We start from the raw sequence: 23,170 nt of genomic DNA on the forward strand, positions 1-23,170 counted from the left end.
TGTACACAGCTGACACAAACCTATGAGAGAACAGATCCAAGGTCCTTACACTTCAAACTTCTAGTCTCCATTCATACTGGTAATTTCACATGCCACTTGTGTTTCTGAACATGGCCCTTCAGCTTTTCTGTGGCAATCACAACAGCTGCTTTGTCCCACACTCTTCCAGTTTTAAAGTAACAAAAACTTCCAAATTACATTTGCTTCTCACCTAGTAATTAGCCTTACTAATCACCTAGTAAAGCTGTGATGGCCACTGTATATGTGTAAGACAACTTTACTGACAGGTAACTATCATCTTAGACAAACTAATACCAGCTATTTCCACTTTTTTCTCATGTTACTTTCTTGCAGCATTATTTCATTTGCTTCAGAGTAGTTTTTTAGCCCACTAAAGCAGATACTGGACTTACTAGTGTGGATCTTCCAAGAAGTAGGTAAGGTAAAAGGATTATTTCTCCACTTTCCTAAAGAAGCCATCCAGCTGTGCAGCGTAATTCCAACAGTACAGCACGTGCTATGTCTGCACAGCAACCATACATCCTTAATATTGCACCAGTCTAGATCAGACTTCTGAAGAGGGTTTGTTACTCCTTCACACGCAGTACTGCATTTCCGCTGATAAACCTTGCTGAGTAGCAGTGTTGTCATAGGTCAGACAAAAGGATTAACAAAGTCTGTAAACAATATATTCAAACCTCACACTGTCCTTCATTTTATTGTCCCATTTACATCCTGAAGTGCATTTGGTCTTGTGTTCTCCTATTTCACTATCTCCTTCTTGTGACTTGTTGCATCACTAAAACATTAGAAAAAAAGTTACGATGCTCATTGTAATGAGCAAAGACTTTTGTTGTTGTTGTATTTTTACTGTATGGGGCTGTTTGTTTTTTTGTTTTTGTTTAAGATCAGTACATTATCCTTCAGTATTCTGAGCTCATAATAAAGAAGCAAGGACAGGACATTTTAATATGTTTAGTGCAAATGTGCTGTCATGAGAGTACAACTTAAACAGCCAAAATGCCAGTAAATTTAAGAAGTATTATCCAACCAAACTATACTTGGTTTGAAACTTTTTAGATAACTAACACATGGGATAGCATTTGATATTTCAGGGCATGGTTTTTACAGTACCTTGCACTGTTTCCTGTCCGATAGTCTCTACTACAGCTGGTTTTGAGGCCTCACCCTAGAAGCTTTATGGGAAGAAAATTTCTCGTGTTCAACCTGCACTCTATGAGCCTTCTTACTGAGACCAGTGCTAGCATACATTCACAGCCTACTGCTTAACTTTTTTTCAGGCTAACAGTACTCCTGTGTCACCTGTCTTACAGTTCTGGACATAATTGGGATGTGCTGTTCATATGTCACAAAAGAACAACAAAACAACCACCAATAGTCTACTAATTTTTTTTTTTTTTTTTTGCCTTGTAAGGAAAATTTTTCCATAAAACATTTGTGATTGACAGCAGTACAAATGCAGCACTAAGCAGGCATTTTCTTGACCTAAGTCAGTCAATAGCTTTCAGCTTTTAGTTAAGAAACAAAACAAAACAAAGAAGAACAATATATCATAAGCTGCCACACTGGCTTACAAACTATTTACATTTTAAGCAAATAATCAGTTCAGCTTTCTCTAAAGAGCATGAAAGTACATTATCAGACAACTTACTAACACAAAAAGCAATGTAATTAAATGCCTCTAAGGAAAAAATATTAAACATTTGGAAGCTAATTCTCCTCTATAATTACATCTCTGTGAACAGATGCACATAGTACACCTATCTACAAAATGAAAAGCTATTAAATGCATCATAAAACTGTGAGACAACTTAAATAAGAGGGAGAAGAAAGAAGTAAAAGACTCGAATGCCAATTCACTGACTGCTGCACATAAAACAAGAACTTACTGTCACTATTCTTCAGAATGCATATTATTTTTACACATTGACTGTGATTAGTGATCAGTAGAGAAATCATCCTACTCAAATTTCTATCTTGTGAGGGAGACTGAAACAAAAAAATACCAAGTATATTTGGACAACTGAGTCTGTGCTGTTCATAATCTCACATGGAAGACAACAATTTGCTACAAAAGACATCCCTGGGGAGCTCCAGTTGGACCAAACCTGTGTGGATTCAACGTAAAGCTGGCCAATAACGTTTGCTCTATCTACACATGCAGAACAGCAAACAGAAGAAATGCAGTAAAAATAGTATCCTAAATTGTCTGTCTACAAGATTAAAGACATCAAAAGAGGAGAATATTGTGAATGGGGGAGAAGAAGAGAAGTGTTCTCTTCTTCCACACAGCTGTTGTACTTTTAAAGGAAATACCACAGATTTAATAAAGAACATTACAGATTTGAGAAATGAAATGTCTTCATTTAATTGATAAGAACCATTTTGCACCCACTTGTTATTCTACTTTGGCAATAATGTTTGTGTTACTGAAAATTACTTTTCAGGGAAATAAAAAGCCCTTGAAGTTTAGCAGTAATAAAATATTTTAACATCCCATCTGTATTCCAACTAACAAGTAAAAAATAAAAAAACAAACAAATAAAAAAACTAATCAACAAGTCAGAGCTGACAGTAATTTAAGAGCAGGAGAAATCGGTATGGAAAACTAGCAGTCAGAAGAAATAAATGTTTCAGACACGCTCACTGACATACACTGAAGAAAAATGCCTAAAGTTTCAAATGCGTCAAGACAGAGAAACTCGAGAAGTCCTGGTGCTGAATTCACAGATCCTTCACAAATCTTCAAGAGTCAGTTTTTAAACCCTGTGAATCCCATCTGCAGGTGGGAAAATAAAAAGCCCAGAATGAGACTTGAAGCCTATAGTATCCCAGACTGAGCACTTGCTCAACCTTGATCACTACTGATCACAGAAAAATCCCAGATCTACACATTCTTTCACTTTGAGCTACCATCTGAGACACTTGACAACTCAGTTTCAAATCTGAGACTAACTGAAGAGTCAGCTTCATTCACCGTCAAGGGCTGTACAATTCAAGGCAGATGGAATGTAAGAAACAAGCAGCTACTGCAGCCTGTGCAGTTTTCCTCTAGTTGGCTCTATCCGCTATATTTAAGCTGTGATTTTAAACAAGTACACGCATTAACTACAATTTAGGGAAGAGTTATTTAATTTCCATAACATAAAATAATGATGAGCATACACAAACCACAAGAGAAAGGAAATCTATTGAATTCATTATAGCCTTGCTTAATGTGCAGTGATAATGTTAAGTGATGGCATCTTTTTTGCAGGTCTAGTATGTGAGTTAATTTAAAATTATTAATTACATTAAAAATTGTGTCACAGAAGGCAGTAAGAGCAGGGAATTCAAAGCTTTAAGTAATCCAATTTGAGGGAAAAGGGGAATTCCATAAGATGCAAAACAAAAAGTGCTTACAGCAAAGTCTGAAAACACAGTGAGCATCACCTGATGCCACAGCATGGACATTTGCCTGCTTGCTCCAGCAGAACAGCAAAGGATGAAGTATCTGGTAATATAGTCAGATAGTATCTGGTAAAAAAGGATGGGAATCTGGTAATTCCCGACACCTAACAACTCAACTGTCTGTGCACAGAGATGTCCTAAGATTCATCCCACAAGGGTTAAATAAAGATCATAAATGAGATTCACATATAAGCATTGCAGATAGAGCAGGAAAGAAATCATCAGCAAAACTGCCAATGTGGCCCAATTATAGGCTCTGCTTTATGTGTCCCTAAATAACTAGAACATCTGAAGCAGCAGACTAACGAGTAACAAGAAGGCTACCTCTATCTCACCTTTCACACAACAGTTCAGCTTTCTAATGTAGTGGGATAGCAGGGCAGCAAAGCAGAGGCAGACTCACAATTTTTCTATTGGAAAATTGAGAAATAAGGATAGGAATGCTAGACAGAGAGTATGAACATATTCATAGGAGTAGCTGTTCAAAAGAAAAGCATTAATTCTCTTAGCCATTGTTAATCTAAGCACTTTGGAGATAACAGCATTGGCAGCACTCATGGCATGCCCTGCGCCCATGGCATGCCTTGCACTGCTCCACCACACTGTATCTTTCCTTCTGACTGTACTGGAAGGGACAGCGTGGATGAGGAAATGCAGCAATGCCTCCTTCTCCCCCCCCCCCCCAACTACTGTGCTCTACCAATACCTAAGAGTTTCCGTCTGACACCTCCATATCTTCCTTTCTGTGCTCAGGTGCATGTATGTATCTACCACAAGAAATGACTCTCCAGAATGTTTATATTAGTACCTCATGACCCACACGAGGAAAATCTGACCAAGAAACATACTGTTTTTTTGCAGGTTGACATAGCTGTCAGCTACGACAAAACTATGCAGCCAGCTGCCTGCTACAGCACAGAGCAACGACAGGTTGAGGACCAGGCCAGGAGGGTCCTTTACAGTTGATGGGAGCAGCAACAGCAGCCTGTGCTGCTAAATGGCAATCTGAGTCAGCTTCAGCAACTACTCTATGAGACACTGAGAGACAGCAACAACACAAAAGAACACAACAAGTTAATTAAAAAAAATACATAATTAAGCTACTCCTGTCAGTCTGGCCAGCAAAGAGGTGTGAACAGTCCAAAGTCTGAGAATACAAATGCTCCCAGGGGTAAAGCTGGAGGCATAGACTCATTGCAAATCAGATTGTAGCTGCAGGGTGTGACACCCAGCCCACTCCAGGCATCTGGAACCACCAGTGCTGAGCAAGCTGTGCAGCGGAAAGAAGGCACAGATATAATATTCAGTCCTGATTCGTCAGACAGCGTTACGGCAGAATTAGAATTTCTCTCAGCAGCTGCACTGTGTGCTTATGATTTTAAAAATCAGGATCACTTGTTTTGCCAGCCATTAACTTATTCATGTATGTGGGGCCTTATATTGGGTTTACATGGCAAGAATGTGGTAGCAGGAGGCTGCAGGAAAGGCCTCTGTGAACAACACTTTGCAGCTGCCCCATATCAGATCAGACACAGCTCCAGATGCTCCAGAGGGACCCACTGCAGCTAGAAGCACGCTATGAGCGAATCTAGGAAAGGAGATTTAAGGAAGGGAAAAAACAATGTGCAACAGCAACCAGGAGAGAGAAAATACAAGAGAAGCAGCCCTGCAGCCACCAACATCAGTGCAGAAGTAGGGCAGGAGGTAGCCCAGGTACAGTGTGCCCCTCCAGACCCTGTGCTCCAATGCAGAGCAGATCCCCATCATCCAGATGTAAACCTTACAGATAAAATAGCACTACTTTACAAGCCCACAAGAGACCACAATTGCTTTACTTCTCTCCATATCGCAGTTGCCTATTGCTAGACAACTTCAATTTGACTCCCATTTTTGAGAATTATGACTCAACATCCCTGCTACCTACAGCACTGCAAACTTCCTGCACTCTGAAGGTCACATCTTCCTTGTTCCAGAACAATTTCACAGACTCCAGCTCCCTCCACATTCCGCTGAAGGCCTGCATCTTCCCTCACCTACCTGCCTCACAAACCCAACTCCACCAACACCCCAATCCATACTCCCTGCTATGGTCTACAACTCAAACACTGTTTGTTTTCATGGCTCTTCTCTCCCTTACCTCCACACTCTGGTTTTAGCAATCTGATGCTCTGCAATTAAAAATAATGGTCTTTGCAACTATTTCCTATGCAAGCTATTTATTTATCAGCACAATTCTGAATTGTCTTGTTGTTGAAGTAAACAAAACAATCTCTGATTACAAATTACTGCTGAATTATTGCCTTAGGAGAGCAATGAAGGAAAGAAACATGAAATCCTAATTACTCAGGGTGTGAAAAATTGTTTTCAGTACTCAATTTTGAGTATGCTTCTTTTCCATTACCCATCTCCTAGTTCTTTCCACTATGCAATAGGCTGTTGACATTTTTCTCTTTGTTCTCTTTATACAAACCATTATTTCCATATGCTTCTATCTTTTATTAAGGCAACACTTGCTCTTCATCCACTGTCTCTGATCTCCAGCATAATCCTTTTAGTAGCTACACAGTTACTGCCCTGAAATTTGTATCAGCAAAGCATTGTACTTTTATGTTACATCTAATGAAAATTTTAATTTAAAAAAATGGCAATGGAACAATTTGTTCCACTCAAACCAATCTAGCAGTACACTTGGGGAATGGTGACAAGGAACTTCTCTCAATAGACTTTACAAGCAACAATAATATTTCCTTCAAAGACAGCTTTTCTAGAGAGCTAGCCTCTGCTGCTAACTCCAATACTACTTTCACATCACCTCACACATAAATCCTTTCACAGACATTTCACGGAGTTGAATGTTGCAGGAGACCAACTAGGTTGGACTGGTTTATATCCACAGCACTCTGCACTGGAATACTGGGTAGCAGATACCCAGGATTTTTTTTTTACATTCATGTGAAATATAGCTCTAAAACACTGGGATGATGCGTAGTTGATTTTTTTTCCTACTTCTCCCCCATCATAGTTTCTCAAATGCAGAGACTGATGTATACACCTTGCCAGAACAGTGCTTTTATAGTCTCATATCAAGCATGTGCTGCATACCCTGTGGCACAACGTGGACACACTAGTCCTGCCTGGACAACAAGACTATCACAGCTGGTAGAGTCAGATTGGGCATGTTTTATATACCTATCATCTGTTTAGAGTAAAGCCTGTAATGAATTATCTTTATTATTCTTTCAGTAACACTTGCATTGCCTTTTGGCAAGGATAGCAGCATCACTACAGAAGTGATCAGTAGCAGATCAGTATTTGTAAAGTGCAGACCATAGGAGATGGGACCACTGGGCAAGAGCATTGCAGTGAAAGCATACCCTAATTTTCTAGCTTTGTTTTCACTGAGGGTGAAAAAAAGCAGCAACCACCAGAGCTGACTTTCAAGCTATTTTTAGAAAGACAATTAACATCACAAAAAAAACAACAACAACCCACAACTATAGTAAGAGAACATTACAAGAACATAACACTATTTGTTATTTAATTAATTCCTCTTCCCCTAGCATTTCCACATTACAAATCACACAGCAGGTTTCTTCACTTCCTTCTAACTGCTAAAAGAGTTATCAGTTCCTGCTTTAAGAGCATTTTATGGCTGTTTTAGAGCCACCAATTCACCTTTACCAGCAGTTTAACGTCATACAGCTGTTAGGAGCCCCTGATATGAAGTTCCCATATATTTTAATGGGAAGATATAAGTTACTTAGTTATAAGATATTCAGTAAAAGATGGATAGACAAATAAATAAATAGAGACATTTGGGAAACACCATTAAAGTGGCCTTTATTTGTAAAGGCTGTCAAACTAAACCTTTAAATGGCTTGTCAGGCAACGCTGCAAATAAGATGATGGCCCAGTTCCTTCTTATTTTGGGTGTACTCTTTGTATTCACATATAGAAGGCAGAACAACAGCAACTCGCCCCACAGGAGCAGCTCTGCTTTCCAGACTTCCCTTGCTCTCTTTTACAGCTGTGAAACAATGGTCAGTTCTCTGCTGCAAGCAGCACTGAAACCGCTGAAAATATGTATTGACAACTCAGAAGTAAACAGACTCATAATACCATTTACCAGATATTTCTGCTTGCATCTCAAAGATCACTGAATTCAGCAGTGTTTTTTAGCTGACTTAAGTGGGCCTGAGGCTACTCAAAATACAGAGCTAGAAGCTTTTTGATGCCCATTTGTTTTCTAGTGCTTTTTTTGCTACACACAAAGCACAGACTGATGAATTCTTTTATGCTCTTTGTTCAGATTTTTATCAGCACTGTTCAGAATTCCAACAACTAAGCAGCTGTCTCAATTTCTTTTCTTCGCATAGTTATCTTTCTTGTACAATTCTGCAGAAGAGTTACTCTGCTGCTGAAGAAAAAAGGCAAGACCAAGAAGCTGCAAACTGCCCATAAAGTTTCCACAAAAACATGCACAAGTGGAAAAAAATTCTATGCTTATATATATATATATCTATGCACGCGCAGACATATAAGAGTAGATATATACAGCAATCTCCCCCAAAGCAGCATTCTTAAACACTGTCATTTCCTTAAGAAAAAAAGTATGTTGTCTAGATTTCACTCCTCAGTATGTGAATATCCATGTTTTCAACACAGACTGTTGCAAAAAAACTCCAAAAACACTCTTGTCCACACATATCTGCCAGCTACTCCTTGGAAACCATGAAAATCTCTCTCATAACCAGCTTACTTCTACCTATGTAGCTGAAGGATAGACAAGTCATGTATCTGATGGTATTTCATAATCCCAGTCTGATAACTTAGGGCAGAGATATTTTTTCCCTTTGCTTGGACATAGAAGGGGAGCAAGATGCTTGTTTGTTCAATACTGTCCCCCTTTGAGAACAGTAGAGGCGCCTGCTGCCTCGTGTGAAGCAGAAGCACATTACACTGAAATGGGAAAGAACCTGGAAGTCATTTGGAATCACCACTGCATTGTCTTTCAGATATAGTAACAAAGACACTGTGTGTCCTGCATTCTGTTTGGCAGTCAGTAAAACCATCATTCAAGGCCTTCCAGGCATTACCTCCTCTCAAATAAACCCCAGCACACCTTGAAGATCCCTTTCCACTAGCTTAATTCATGCCATGAATTCTCATCCTGCTGTTTTTAGATATAACGTTCCCCGTTAAGAGATATCTGGGATTTTGTTTTGTATTAATGGCCAGACACTTTAAAAATATATATATATATTTCTGTGCCAGAACTATGCTCCAGTAGAGTCTTTTGAGCATCTGGTCCAATTTATATCATTGTATCACTGACTGACAGCCCTACGTAGAAACAATTGTTATTCTTGTAAAGTACTGCAGATATTCAACATGAATAACACAGAAATTACACAAGCTTCAGAAAAGCTTTGTGTATTCTCATGTGCTGCACATTTAAAGAGCAGAACACAAAGACCTTCCCCTACTCTCCAGAGAAAGCTTGTTTTTTCTTTATCTTTGGCTGCACCCTGGGCACAGAATAAAAGGAATAAAAAGCAGCAGAAATTCACAGCAGTAGAAAAGTCCACTGTGCACACAGATCACCAATTTTTCTTCTCCTTTATGCTCCCTGGATCTTTAACATGGAGAAAGAAGAAAAACTGCCCGTGGTCCCACGAGAGAAAAAGTAATGCACGACATACCCCTGCAGCTAGTACCTGAGCATTACAAACAGAAATTGCATGACTTTCCAGCAACTACAAACATTACATTATTAGCTCCAAGTTTCATTTCAAAATCATCAAACCGTTGAAAAACAATTCAACTTGCTAATAAAATAAATCTCTGCACTTCATTTGTTACTGTCTTTGGAATAACACTCGATAATGAATCATTACCTGGCGATAACAACAATTCCATTTTTTATATACCTGCTTAGAACCATAACATCTGAACTCTAAAACAAGTACATGATGCCACTTGAAGCCTCACCACGAGTGGATTCCACAGCTCCAATAATTGAATGGCACTTTCTCTTTCAGATGGAGACACAAAACTCTCAGAAGTGACTGCTGTTAAGGGTCTCTCAAAAGTAATTTATTTTCATTACAAGACTGTTGCACAGGCAGTGTTTATAAACAGTAATAAAAATCTCCATTTTCATTTAATTTCCATCTGCTTATTCCTTGGATGTGTAATGAAGACAAGCAAGAAAGGATCTATCCAATTTTTTGGAGAAGAAAAATGCAGATTTTGGAGTTGCTCAGCACTGTGCTTAGAATCAGAATTTAAATACTTCTGAGGGTGTAGGAAGGAAGGGATAGAGAAATTGAGAAATACATGGTCAGAGAAACATAGAGAATAAGTTACTGTTTCAATATGCTGGGGCCTGGCTCTTGTGTGTCATTCATGACAACCCAAGTGTGTTTCCACTCTCAGTCTTTGTCCTACCAAATCTATTCTGCCTTTCACAGTAACCAAGACATCCATTAAGAAAGAAAGATTAGGTGCTCAGAAATGGTCCCTTCTGATCAACTGTCTTCTCCACAGGATGGAAAAGTAATTCTGGGCCCAAGAACACTTTCACTAGCTGTAAATTGAACTGACTCCATATAATAGAGTTGGAGTTGTTCTTAAGCAGCTCCACATTTACTGTGGGTTCTGCCACTTTCATCCCCAAGTCACAGCCAATGAAGTCTGTTGCCAGAAAAACTGCAATCTCCTCTAGAAGGACAACAGAAGCTCCACAGCTGAAGGTGTGGGTGGGGATCACTGTTGCTTCACTCACACTGTGCCCACAGATTACTCAAGGGGAGGTTTCACCCTCTAGCAGGCTACTAACCACCCTTCAGCGCTGTGTTACTGGAGGACTGGAGTGCTACTGTTCCCACGGCTGCCACAGAAACACACGCTTCTTACAGCTCACAGCTCCAAGATGCCACCCACACAAGGATTCTTCTGACAAAAAAAGAAAAAAAAAAAAAAGGCATCCCTGACTTTCCAGTGCTGCGTGGACTGACTGCTGATGACTCTATCCAGTGTGACAAGGGACAGTTGGCGGCATGTGGCACTACTGCAAAAGCTCCCACAGGAACACTCCTGTGGCCAGGTAACAGCTTGCTCTCACAGCAGCACGTACACATGGAGCTGCAGAGGCAGCTCCTGCTGCACCCTCTGCAAACCACGAGCTGAGAGAATCTGAACTGTTCATGTATGATTTACATCAACCTGCTTCTTCTTGGAAATACAACTATGTCATTATTGTTAAGTATGCCCATGGAACTAACACCCAACATCTCTCTCTAAATGAAGCTGGCATATAATTATGGCTACATAAGTTAAGGTGCTCAGAGCTTGATCTCACCTTTCAATTTGCATTCCCAGCTCTTATCCACACACTTTTTCCATAACTTACGCCACAAAGGAGCAAGTTCAGCACTGGTAACTTTCGTAGGCATTACATGAGACTCAGCCAGTGATAAGCGTTTCTCACAACTGATTTCTGCATGCAGTTTCCTGCAAACAGAAAAGCTCTCCACTACTGCTCTGCTGATCTCAGAAAGGTCAGGCTAGTTCAGCCCTCTAAGTCAGCCCAAACACACTGCCACTCAGGCAAGAGCGAAATCTTTGGCCCCAGTTACAGAAGCTGTCAAATAAACCCCCTAGATATACAAGACCTATCAGCAATAAAGTTATTTTTTCTATTCCAGATTCCACAACCTCTCCTGCAAGTTACACAAGAAAAGCGTATAACTTACAGACACCATCCTTGTAGAAAAGCGTTGTCCTTCAGTGATCTCAGAAGTTAGCTACTCTAAGACCATCAGCTGTTGGGTAACACATTCACTATTCACCCATAATCTCACTCTGCCTGGCTTTTCTTTGGCTAAGTAGTGTGGCTTTTAGCTGTAAATACCACAGAAATTAATTAAGAATTCTGACAGTTATATTCATCTGTTCATTAAAGAACTATCATCTTCAAACAATTTTTTTCTTCTAAAATAGAAAAAATGAAATTCCCTCAGCTAGAGAGACAATGTGCTTCAAGAGTAGCACTTTAATTTCTCTCCTAATGAATCCTTACTTGAAAAACGATAACATTTGCTACTGAAATAATATTTCATCTGTGACTTGGCTTTGGAAAAAAATGCCTTAACACATTATACATTCAGGATCATGTTATGAACTTTCCTGTCATCTCCACAGAAAAATAAAGTTTAAGTAAAACACTTGAGAGAGTGGAGTGTTTTACACTCCTCACATGAGAGAGTACAAAATAATATAACAGCATACTTCACAAGGAAAGTACAAAATCACTACAGACTACCATACACATAAATATATGCCGCAACACATTTTTTATGATTTCTTTACATGCAATTTTTTAATGAAATCATAGAATCATAAAATCATTTGTGTTGGTACAGATGCCTAAAGGTTACCTAGTCCAATTCCCCTGCAATGAGCAGGGACACCACAGCTAGACCGGGTTGCTCAGAGCCTGGTCCAGCCTGACTTTGAACGTTTCTAAGGATAGGGCATACATCACCTCCTCTGGGCAAGCTGTTCCTGTGCCTCACTACCCAAATTGTGAAAAAAAGTCCCTCCTTATATTCAATATAAATCTCCCATCTTTTGGTTTGAAACTGTTTTTCCTAGTCCTATTACAACAGACCCTGCTAAGGAGTCTTTCTCCTTCTTTCTTATAGACTCCCTTTATTTACCAAAAGGCTGAAATTATTTGGAATTAAAATAAGCTTGGGAAAAAAAGATTAAAACTAATAGGATTCACTTTCTAATTCACACAGGCTTCCTTGGTTGGGCTGACATTTTTACCTAAAATTTCTTTCCCAACTGGCAAAAAGCATAACTGGCTTTAAGCCAGCTATAACTCATCTGCTTGACCAATAGGGTGTGATAAACCTGATGTTTGTTTATGGTAACATTTGCCAAGTGTCTTGATTTGAAACATATAAACTTGCCTTAGATGTGTGACTTTCCACATTGAATGAGTGATATTACACCAGTGCTGGAGAGCTCAGCCTTGTAATTAATCAACTTTTTCAAAGAAACTGGTATTGTTTGTGGTTTTTTTTGTTTGGTTGGTTGGTTTTTTTTGCAAGTTCAATGTCTATCAGTTCTCTTTTAAGAAAAACATGGTAATGAATTAAGTAGATTTAGGTTTTTCTGCTCTTTCCATGCAGATTAAGTATTACTATGCTAAATCCAGCTAGCATAAAAATATGACTCAGATACTAGAAACAATAGAGAAAAAGAAACCTGTGTAGATAATCAGTTTGAAGAGCAATTGGATTCTGAGAAATAATCCTTAGAAGCAAACTTTTGAAGGTAAAAAAATAACTTCCAGAAACCATAGGAATCTTTAGCTTCCAATGATTAAGCATACTCAAGAAAATGCACTAGTGAAACGGACCACCCCAGAATGAGAAATGCAAGGAAAAAGGTTTAAGTACTCAATTGGTTTTTGTATTTATCCCTCCATTTCTGATCTCTGTCAAGCTATATAGCTAAAGACTGTGCTGTAAAGACAGTTTCCTTACATGCTCTCACAGAACTTTGTAAGAGTACTGGGCTTCTCCTGGTTGCGTCTTTGTCGAAACCAACGCTGAATGCTGCGTACGTCCCAGTCCAGCTGCTTGGAGAGACCCTCCAGCCTCTTCTCATCCGGATGCTATACAACAGAGATGGATAAAAATTATTTTCCCCAATTACAGTAACTTCAAGTTTAAAGCTGGTTTAACTTCCTTCCTTCCTTAGAGGCCATCTGTAAGACGCATGGACACGTAGAAATAAAATGCCCGTGATAGAAATCTCTGCTGACTCATCTGCATCAAAATATGCTTACAGTGACTATTATTAATATAGAAGTCTGACATATGCTATAATATTGTATGTGGTTTCTTACTAAAGAATTTACAGAGGGTAGCAGAATGAAAACTTGCATCAAACTTGGAAAATAGTGATAAGCGGGGATAATGTGATATATACTTCTGGAGCAGTGGGGATTACAAACACTCCCTTGCCTTCCATATACTTCGTCTGTTCCATCTTCTGTCCTGTTGACAGTTACAGGAGTGAAGATTGTTTGACTGACATGTAAAGAAGAGGATATAACCCATGGTTTTCACATAATAATGTTTAAAAAATGAAATCATGAAAGTGACAAATTCAGATGGAATATCACCTTGGAAACAGAGAGAGGGGGTTTTTTTCCTGTAAAATGAGCTACACAGTTATTCTCCGAAGTAGCAAACATGAAACTTGACTTCCATTTGAATGGTAATGGCTCTGCAAACCAAGGCAGAGGCAAGACAAACAAAATTGGTCTGTCTTTGACTACTCTACAGAAAAGAGTAGTACAAGCCATGTTTCAGTTTTCTAGCTTTTCCCTCCAGGTTCAAAAGACAAAAAACACAATGCAAACAGCTACGAGACCAGAAAACCACCAGCACCCTGCACTCAAGCAGTTGCCCTGGAAGGATTAGCTTTAAAATTTCTAGAAAACACAGAAAGGCATCTCATCATCTGCTATTTATTCAAATAAATAAATAAACAAATAAATATTTGTGGAAATTTCTAAAATGAAAAAAGGGAGGAAGCAAAACAAAAAAGTAAGTGGCTATATGGCACCTGAGAAGTACTTCTATAACTTTTTTTAATTAAAAGCTCACAAAGATGCACAACTGCTCAAGCTGGCATACCAACAACCGCAATGTTTGCATGTCCTGATTTTAGCTGTAAAAATGCAGCACAGCAGTTAGCGTCATTTTGTTCAGATATATTTCACAGTGGCATACCCTCCTTTATTACATAAATACTATACCTTTGTAATGGCTGTGAAAACTTTTTCCAGGATAGCATTAGGTTGAGCTTTCTGTGGTCCGTTGGCTTGGACTTTAAGGCCTAAGGCACATGGTTTAGCAACGAACCTACAAGAAACAGAAGAGTGAAAAAAGAAAGTAAGTGAAACCCTTCAATTATCTATTTCATTACTGTTACCAATCACTCATACATGATAAATGTGCAAATATTATAAACCTGCAAAAATTAAACCAACCCAAAACAATTGTTAGCCTAATAGCTTAAAAGAAAGTTCACACAAGTGATTGCATGACAAGTAACAAGACTTCGAAGGATGAAGTGAACTCCACCATAGAGTGCATGATAGAGATTTTCTTTAGATAGATAGATTTTCATTCACATTGGAGAAGACAAAAAAGCACACAAAGAAAGCATGAGAGAAATGCCTTCCAGACAAGCACCACTACAAAAAAGAGCAGGGTAGCTTGCAGAAACAAGGAGAATGTAGTGTTCTCCTCCTTCAAACAGGGTCTTTTTGAGATTAGTTTCCAGAGCAGCTATTGCCTCACAACTTGTTTTGCACAGAGGAAATTCAAACAAATTTCTTAGAGGCAATAAGCATGAAGCTACCCAGTCAATACAATTTTCTGAACCATAAAGTTCAAATGACATAGAGCTCACGCCTCAGAGATTTTGCTCCCAAAATACATCTCCCCAGTTCTTCTGCTATAGCACAAAGCCGTTGCAGATCCAAACTCCAATCCATAAAATGATCCAGTTTCTAAATGTCTATATTGGATACACCGAGTTTATAGAGACTTAATTACAAAATTTACAAAGCTCAACATTACGTTTAAGAAGTAAACCATTTGTAACTATGAGTACCATTCTTGAATCCCCATCAGAACTACAAAGTCTCTGTATATCGAAATAGTAGAGGACTCAGAAACACCATTTCAACAGCACAAAAGATGGCAGCCATGGCATCACAGCAAAGCATGCGCAGATATATTGAATCTAACAACTTCTTTGAAAAGAAAGGGGAAGATACTCTCAGAGAAAACATGTCAGTATTTATTCCTATCCTTTGCTCACAAGCAGAGAATACTGTAAGACTGTGAGACCATAGAAAGTCTCCCAGTTAGAAAAATATACAGGAAAACTTGAATTGGAATAATTCAGGATGCTACTTAAATGAATCATATTGAAATATTACATGCCTGCTTACGTATAAACTCCTCAGGCACATTGTTTTGTTCTATATTTCTGTAGTGCCTCAATCCATACAGCTGAAAGAGAACTCTAGGGTAAAATAAGGTTTGCGGATTTCTAACAAGTGGTGGCAGCTGCAGTGGTAACTGAAGTGAGCACTGGATCCCTCTGTCCTCTGAAATCATCAGATTCCTAAACACCTTTGTATTCAGTAATTCTTGATTTTATTCTAAAAACTCCATTTTCAGGCTCCATTTGCCACAGAGAAAAAAATAAATACAACTAGTTCAGAAGTAGGTCTACATTCACGCACCTGAATATGACCACAAGCTCTTTAAAACTGTGATATTCTTACATTCAAGCACCATTGTATGCACTGAACTAAAATTGCTGCCTCTGCACACATAAGAGAGCAAGCTGATTAAAAAGAAACCTCAGCTCTGCACTTGTACATAAACACAGAATTTGTATAATAGCTAAATAAGAAACATGAAGACTGTGTCCTTTATACTTCAATATACTTTTATTAAAATCAAAGGAACGGTTTTTGTCTAAAACAAAAGAGCCAGCAAGAATTGTACTCTCTAGTTCAATGTGATACAATCAAATCAAATCAGTGCTGGCCACTGTTACCACATAACCATAAAGGTGCAGCTGAACAATCTAATGAAACGCAGAGTATGATATCAGAAATTCACTTTTTAATTTTAATTTTTAATTCCTCCAACCATGTAATAGTTACCAAGATTCCCAGTCTTTTTATGTCCATGTTTTGTACAAAAAAAAAAAAAAAATCTTATAAAACAAGAAACAAGTTTAAGACAGACTGACTGTAAAGAGAACATCACTCAGTGATGAGTTCAATTCAAGCTAATTTCATAAAGTTCCACAAGAAAATATGTACTAGTAGAAACAAGGTAGAGAAGTGATGTAGGTGGAACAAAAACAAGTAAAGAACTTCATCAGCTTCACGTATTCAATAAGGAATCCAATTTTGACTGTCAATATCAATGGCAATGTCAAAAAACATTCACTAAATAAGTACAAATAAAGGTTTACAAATTATTTCAGATGGTTTTTGTGGGCACTTGAAAAGTCAGTCTCCTCCAAAATGAGATGGTGTAGATAAGAGTGCGCATATCTGTGTGTGTATATATATATATATATATATATATATATATATATATAAAAAAAAAAAAAAGCCTCTCAACTCTTCTAGTGAAAGAAGTGAGAGAAGTGACAGAACTCCAACAGAAATGCAGTTCCCTACAGATGGTAATTTAAAAGGAAAAAAGTTTTAAATTTGCTCCAGTCAAAAGCAGGTAAGAGTTCCCACTAGAAAAACTCTCCTGGAAGCAATTTCAACAAGCTTCACACTGAGCTGATGTTCATTTAAATCTAAACTCTGCTGCTGGATTTGCTTAAACGCCATTCTTAAAACATGCCTGGCTATTGACCAGTCTGAATAAACATAGGACAAAGACAGATAAATATGAGATTTTTTAGTTTTTTTGAAAACTTATTTTCAAACTTAGCAATATTAACAGTTTCATTTTAACTCTGAAAAACAAGTTAGAATTCAATCAATAGAATCTCTAATTTCCTATTGTAATCATAATTCTCACTAATCACTTTCTATAACTATTCAAGTTAGCTCATAACAAAACAAAAGCAGTGCTCGATACGTGCAGAAACTGTTTTGTCAAATGCTGTCCTCCTTAATAGCATTATTTACTTTTTCCATTTCTGCATTACTGTGGTCTTCAATTCCCTAAGCAGAAATCTATGGGACATTTATTGCATAAGGTATTGCAATTAAAAGAGAAGAAGTATTGTGGAAGAATAAGAAGAGCAGAACTGAACAATGCCTGCTTTCCTCTTCACACATAAATCCAAGAAAACACTTCAGCAATCTCTCAACTTATTGAAGTAAAGCTGAATTGAAAGTTGGTATTCAATTACACAGAAATCAAAAGGAAAAGCGTTTTTTGCCAAATGCAGTCCCATCTACTCTGGATCTACAAATGAAATAACACAAATAAGGAAATTAAACTCAGAATTCAAGAACCGTTTCAAAGGCAGCCTCCTCATCCATTTTTTAAACCCATATTTAAAAGCAAACCAAATCCAAAAAGAACCATTCAGATAACATAGGCTACTACAGAGTACCCAGGCAGAAAATGCTCAGCCCTTGCTGGCCAATAAATACCATGCTGTTGTGATATGACAGGCATTTGTAAGCACCATGTAGCTCCCAAAAGCAGCCACAGGTTTCCATTTTGGATTCTGCATTTTTCACCTCAAATATTCTCAGCAGTGACAGCAAGGCCTCATGACCCATGAAAAATACATGTAAATTTGATCAAGTACCACACTAGTTTTTCCATTTGTCTCTTTAGCAAATGTCCTTCTTACAAACCCAGCTGCTGTTAAGACAGATGAACAAGTGGGCAAACCGAAAAAACTAACAAACAAACAAAAAAAACCCCACAACCAGAACACAGACCTGTTGGAGTGTGCCTAGAGAAGAGCCACAAAAACAATGCATGGAATGGCACACCCCTCCTACAAGTACAGGCTGAGAGAGCTGGGGATTTTCAAAGAGAAGGCTTTGAGTTGACCTGAGAGTGGCCCCTTTCAGGTACTGGAAGAACTACAGGAAAGAAGGGGACAGATCCTTTAGCAGGGTCTGTAGTGACGCAAAAAGGGGAAATGGTTTCAAGCTCTAAGAGATTTAGGTTAGACATAAAAAAAATCCTATACAGTGAGGGTGGTGAAGCGCTGGAACAGGTTGCCCAGTGATGTGGTTGATGCGCCATCCCTAGAGACTTTCAAGGCGAGGCTGGATAAGGCCCTGGGCAGCCTGATGTAGCTGTGGTTTCCCTGTTCACTGCAGGGGAGTTAGGCTATGTGGCCTTCAGTGCTCCCTTCCAACTCAATGTATTCTACGATTCTAAAAAGCCTAACATTGAATGAACTTTGCTCTGGTGGAGGAAGTTATAGCTACTGCTTGCAGTAGTTATAGCAGGCACGATACTGTGTAAGAAAGGGTCAGAATTTCCACCCATCCTTCAGTCCCAGATAAAACGAAAGCCCAAACATTCACACTCTTCAGAAACTGTTCTGAGCGCTCTACACAAGAGTGCAATTTCTCACATTCAAAAAGCCACAGTTCAGTAATATGCTGGTTCCACCCTCTGCACCCTTCACATCCTGTGAAAACTTTAGAAATATGAACAAGACAGATTCTTGATAAACATAAATCTTCCTGGACACACAAACTGGAAACAACGTGAGCATCATAGATCAAATAACCTCAATAAAAGAGTAAGGGAAATGCTTCCAATGATTCACAGTTGCTTCTATGCTCCTTAACTGCACATTTCAGCCTTATTAATTAATTACCACAACCCTTTTAGCTCACTGCTGTTCATCTTGACAAATCATGTCATTTTAAACTCAGAATTAACCAGACATTTTAGGGTTGGCCTTTATAGCACTATAACAATGGAAAGCACAGCAATGACAGCAGAGTAGCAAAGTCCTAGGGCGCAGCGAGGATTTGCTCAAATACAGCAGCCATGGGCACAGAAATAAAGGAAAAATACTGCTTACCTTCACAAGGCCTCAGCGAGGCAGGGTTCTCCAGGAAGATACCCTTACCTCCACTGCCGACCCTTAAACGAGGTCTGGAAAGGGTGGAGTTCAGGGGCATTACATGCACCTGAGCTGCCCTGGGTTGGCCCTGCCTTCCCACCAGGTGCTCAATCACTGGTTCAAGCTGTGACTTAGCATTTCTGCTATGGCCTTCATTATCCTTTGAGGCTGATATTTATCAGCACGAACAAAGTTTGCATTACACAATAGTTTTTAAAAGCATCACAGGAAGCAGTAGAGTAAATCCCCTTCCTTTGCAGAGGCGACATCTTCATGGACAAATTTGGAAAAATTTGTGGTGAATTAAAGCTATGTGAATTAAATATGTGAATTAAATAATATGTGGTGAATTAAAGCTATGCAGAACATCTCTGAGCCGTCTCCAAGGAGAATGAACTCTAGTTTGAGTGAAGTGGTAAACTCTGCCAACCTGCATATAGCATCTCTATGAATCTAGAAAAAAACTCACTTGAGCACAGGCACAGTTCAAGTGGTGCTAGCATAAAAGACTGCTGATGCTGCTAACACAAGCCAACCGTGACCTCCATAACAAAAAAAAGAAGCTATTCCTACAATTTAAAGACATACATCAAATCGTTTTTTTTCTATTAGTATATTTATAAATATCCAAGAATGCAGCTGTAACATGCAAAAATTCCTCTGTACTAAATATGTGCTCAACTTAGTTTTGAAGAGTTAGGCACTCCTTTTGAAAGTGATGTGGAACGGATTTTCCCAGCTCATCTTCATGCTCTCTAAGCACAAATCATTCCAGGGATTTATGATTGCAATTGTCTAACTTGTTAGACAATGCAGTTTTAAAATGGTAATCTAAATCAATTCCAACTACAAGAACTAGTGAGAAAAGAGGCTTGCTTCTGAGCAGACAGTGAACAGATTTACTGCTGCAACATACCAACAACAGCTGAGTTTTTGTTCTTTTTGTACAGCTGACCTATTTAATTCAGAAGTTACCTGTGTTAGTAATTAAAACAAACACACAAACACAAAATGCAGAAAATCTTAATAGTCCTTGGATAAATTCATTGGCTACGCCACAGAATCACAGGATCAGAGGGGTTGAAAAGGAACTCTGGAGGTCAAGCCCAAGCCCCCTGCCGAAGGTTTCTTTTAGTAGGTCGCACAGGAAAGCATCCAGGCAGACCTTGGGTATCTCCAGAGAAGGAGATACACGCAACACCTCCGGGCAGCCTGTTCCAGTGCTCTGTCACCCTCAAAGTAAAGAAGTATTTCCTCATGTTCAGATGAAACCTCCGAGCTTCCAATCTGTGCCTGTTGCCCTTTGTCCCGTTGCTGACAGCCACTGAAAAGAGCTTGGTCCCAGTCTGAGGAGTCACTTCAATATATCATGCTCAGAATTGAATTTTGTTTATGTTTCTCAACGCACTCTGCTACAGAAGCACCACTAGGATGCAGGGCCTGCAGCAGAGGTAAGAGTTTTGAACCAGTTAGCTTCTCTGTTTAGCTTATGGGAGCCAACTCTTTCAAAGATCTATTCCCAAGTCTCCTGAAGTGACTTCAGAACAGATGTATATGTATGCCTTTCATCTAAGAGATGTGATGCAGTTTTTTCTCCTCACGTTAGAGATGCATTACCCATTATTGATGCAGCAGCATCATTATTCCATTTCTCCCATCAAATTATATAAAGCACTGCACTGTGGAATCCACATATGCTTATAAAAAAATAAACACTAAATAGCTTGCAGGAACATTCAGATTACTGAATGATTTAGGTTTTGTCTCTGGCTCAAATTACTAGAAAGCATTTATGCTTATTAAAGGGAAAAACATGATTAATGGAGAATTTTTTTTTTCTCCAAAGTTCTGAAAAATTTTTGTTGATGTTTTCTGCCTGAGAAACTTTCTCAACAAGCATGCATGCTTTCAGCCTTAGCATTTTTAATAAGTATGGTAAAATTCATTTTAAAAAGCTTAGAAAACAAAACAAAACACAAAGAAAACCATCAATGACAAATGTCCTTTTACTTCTCAACTATGGAGCTGGGAAGCCATTTGTTCATCCCTCATAACAAGAACCAAAGTTCAAACAAGCTCACCCCTCATAACAAGAGCAAAAGCCAAGATCCTACTGGCAGCAGCAAAGGCACCTGTACATCCCTTGGATGCTAGGGAGTGCTGGTAGCAGACCAGCAGGCTGATGAGGGCCAGTGGAGCTAATGGCATAGAATGAGAAACAGCTTATCTAAAATAAGGAAGCACAATCAAAACTTCTCAAGTGCAGGTCTTTGCTAGTATCTAGCAGAGAGGACTAGAAGCAGATGAATTACTGTGTGTGTGCGCCGTGTCAGGCTTCCTCTGCTAGCTGGACACCTCTCCACAATGCCAGCTGCTAGGACTGCTGCACTGTGACCACATCAGTTAAGCTACAGTACCACTTCTGTGAGTTCTGCTTTTTGAAAGAAAAGACTGACATGGTCAAACTCACAACTACAACTTGATTTCTTCTTTAATATACAGTTGTAGATACAGCTACCATAAATAGGAGAGCAGCCATATACTGGAGTACTGGGTTGGTTTGGAGGCGAGCTAGGGATACCAACTAGGATCTTTCAAAGAAACTATTAAAAAACAATAAATTAATGTGAAAATTCCATTCTAGATTGGTAAATTTCCCATTAAATCCTTCTAGAAGAGTCAGAGCAAACCAGATAAATGCTTTAGTTAAAGTTGAAAGAACCATTCCTGCTCAAAACCACACTGACCAGGGCTGGGCTTGCTGGGATTCACTGCCCCAGTGAGGATGCAGCCAAGGTCGCTCCTGGTGCCACAGGAGGGTGAGCAGCCTGGGAAATTCTTCCTGACTGTTTTCCGCCACCCAGTTTTATCCATTTCTGCCACTGAAGGGGTTACTTTAGTACTGGAGATGAGAGCTCAGAAATATAGCTAGGGCAGCAGCTCTGGAAACACGCTGTCAATTTATTTCCCCATGGCTCTGTACCTGCACCAGCCAACGTCATTCAATGCAGTGGGCAGCGCTGGCTGCAGTTGGGGCTTTGGCAAGTTGTCCTGCAGACACCTTCCATCCCACCCACCCTTATGTGTGTGGGTCTGGGACTGAATACAAAATTTCAATTAACATTAGAGGCAATTAGACATAAATGCCAGAATTAAGAATATTCTTCTTAGTTTGAAGATGGATTAAAAAGGCAGGCTTAAGAGGAACTGTCTGCCTGTAACACTTGAGGCTACATTAACAGATACATCAAGTGGTTCAGTAAAACTGCATCTCTGCTTGCAGGAGCAACACTTCACCTTCAAAAAACACCCCGGTAATTTTTCAGAAGCCAAGTGCCCTATAAATTCAGCATTCCATCCTAGGAAAACAGCATTCATCATTAAGTATTTTTCATACTTTGGATGCTATATATTCATTTATACATACATACGTATACGTGTGTGTGAAAAATAGGTTTGTATCGATCAGTTTTAGATAATTTGGTCACAGTAATCTGGTTGGGGGCAATAAGGGACTCAAAGTCTGCAGTCCAAGTGCACTTCTACAGAAGAGAAAGTGGGACATTTTTCAACAGTTCTGGGGAAAAATAGTTGTATTGAGAAATGACAAAAATAATAAAAAGGAGTAGCTGCATTTCAGCTTGCAGGTCTACTGTTTTTTGTTTTGCAGTGCTATGACATTATTTTAAATAAATAAAACAAGTTATTGTCATCACTCAACAACTCAACAACTTGTTTTTTTTTTTTCTTTTTTTCTTTTTTTTGAGCACACATTTGAATTTTCTGGCTTCATTTTTTGACAACATAAATGTCTAAAAATCATCTCTCCACACTGCACAACACAAAAAAAATTACTTTTTTTTTTTTTTTTTTTTTGCTCCAATCTCAAAAAGCCCCGAGCAGTAAAATCAATGTGGGTTTGCATTCCTCCTAGCTCCCATCCCAACCTCCCAGCCAGACCCTGCTGGTCACAGTCCTCCTGCTACTCTCTGTTCACACACACTATTAT

The 23,170-nt window shown here is 38.9% G+C and overlaps 1 protein-coding gene across 3 annotated transcripts in view; it reads right to left on the bottom strand.

The window, feature by feature from the left end:
* Window positions 1–23,170, bottom strand: part of CERS6 (ceramide synthase 6) — a 112,832-nt gene that overhangs the window by 60,172 nt on the left and 29,490 nt on the right. For all 3 annotated transcript variants that reach the window (XR_006169550.1, XM_042822724.1, XM_042822723.1), the window contains exons 3-4: window positions 14,315–14,420; window positions 13,032–13,162 (exon numbers count right to left, since the gene is read on the bottom strand). Coding sequence is in view for 2 of the 3 variants with exons in the window: in XM_042822724.1 (XP_042678658.1) it covers window positions 13,032–13,162; window positions 14,315–14,420 (237 nt within the window). In the remaining variant the exon portion in view is untranslated. The remainder of the gene's footprint in view (window positions 1–13,031; window positions 13,163–14,314; window positions 14,421–23,170) is intronic.

The sequence above is a fragment of the Centrocercus urophasianus genome, unplaced genomic scaffold (assembly GCF_019232065.1).
Source record: "Centrocercus urophasianus isolate 14NV4802_14NV808 unplaced genomic scaffold, USGS_Curo_1.0 seq_20, whole genome shotgun sequence".
NCBI classification, from domain to species: domain Eukaryota; kingdom Metazoa; phylum Chordata; class Aves; order Galliformes; family Phasianidae; genus Centrocercus; species Centrocercus urophasianus.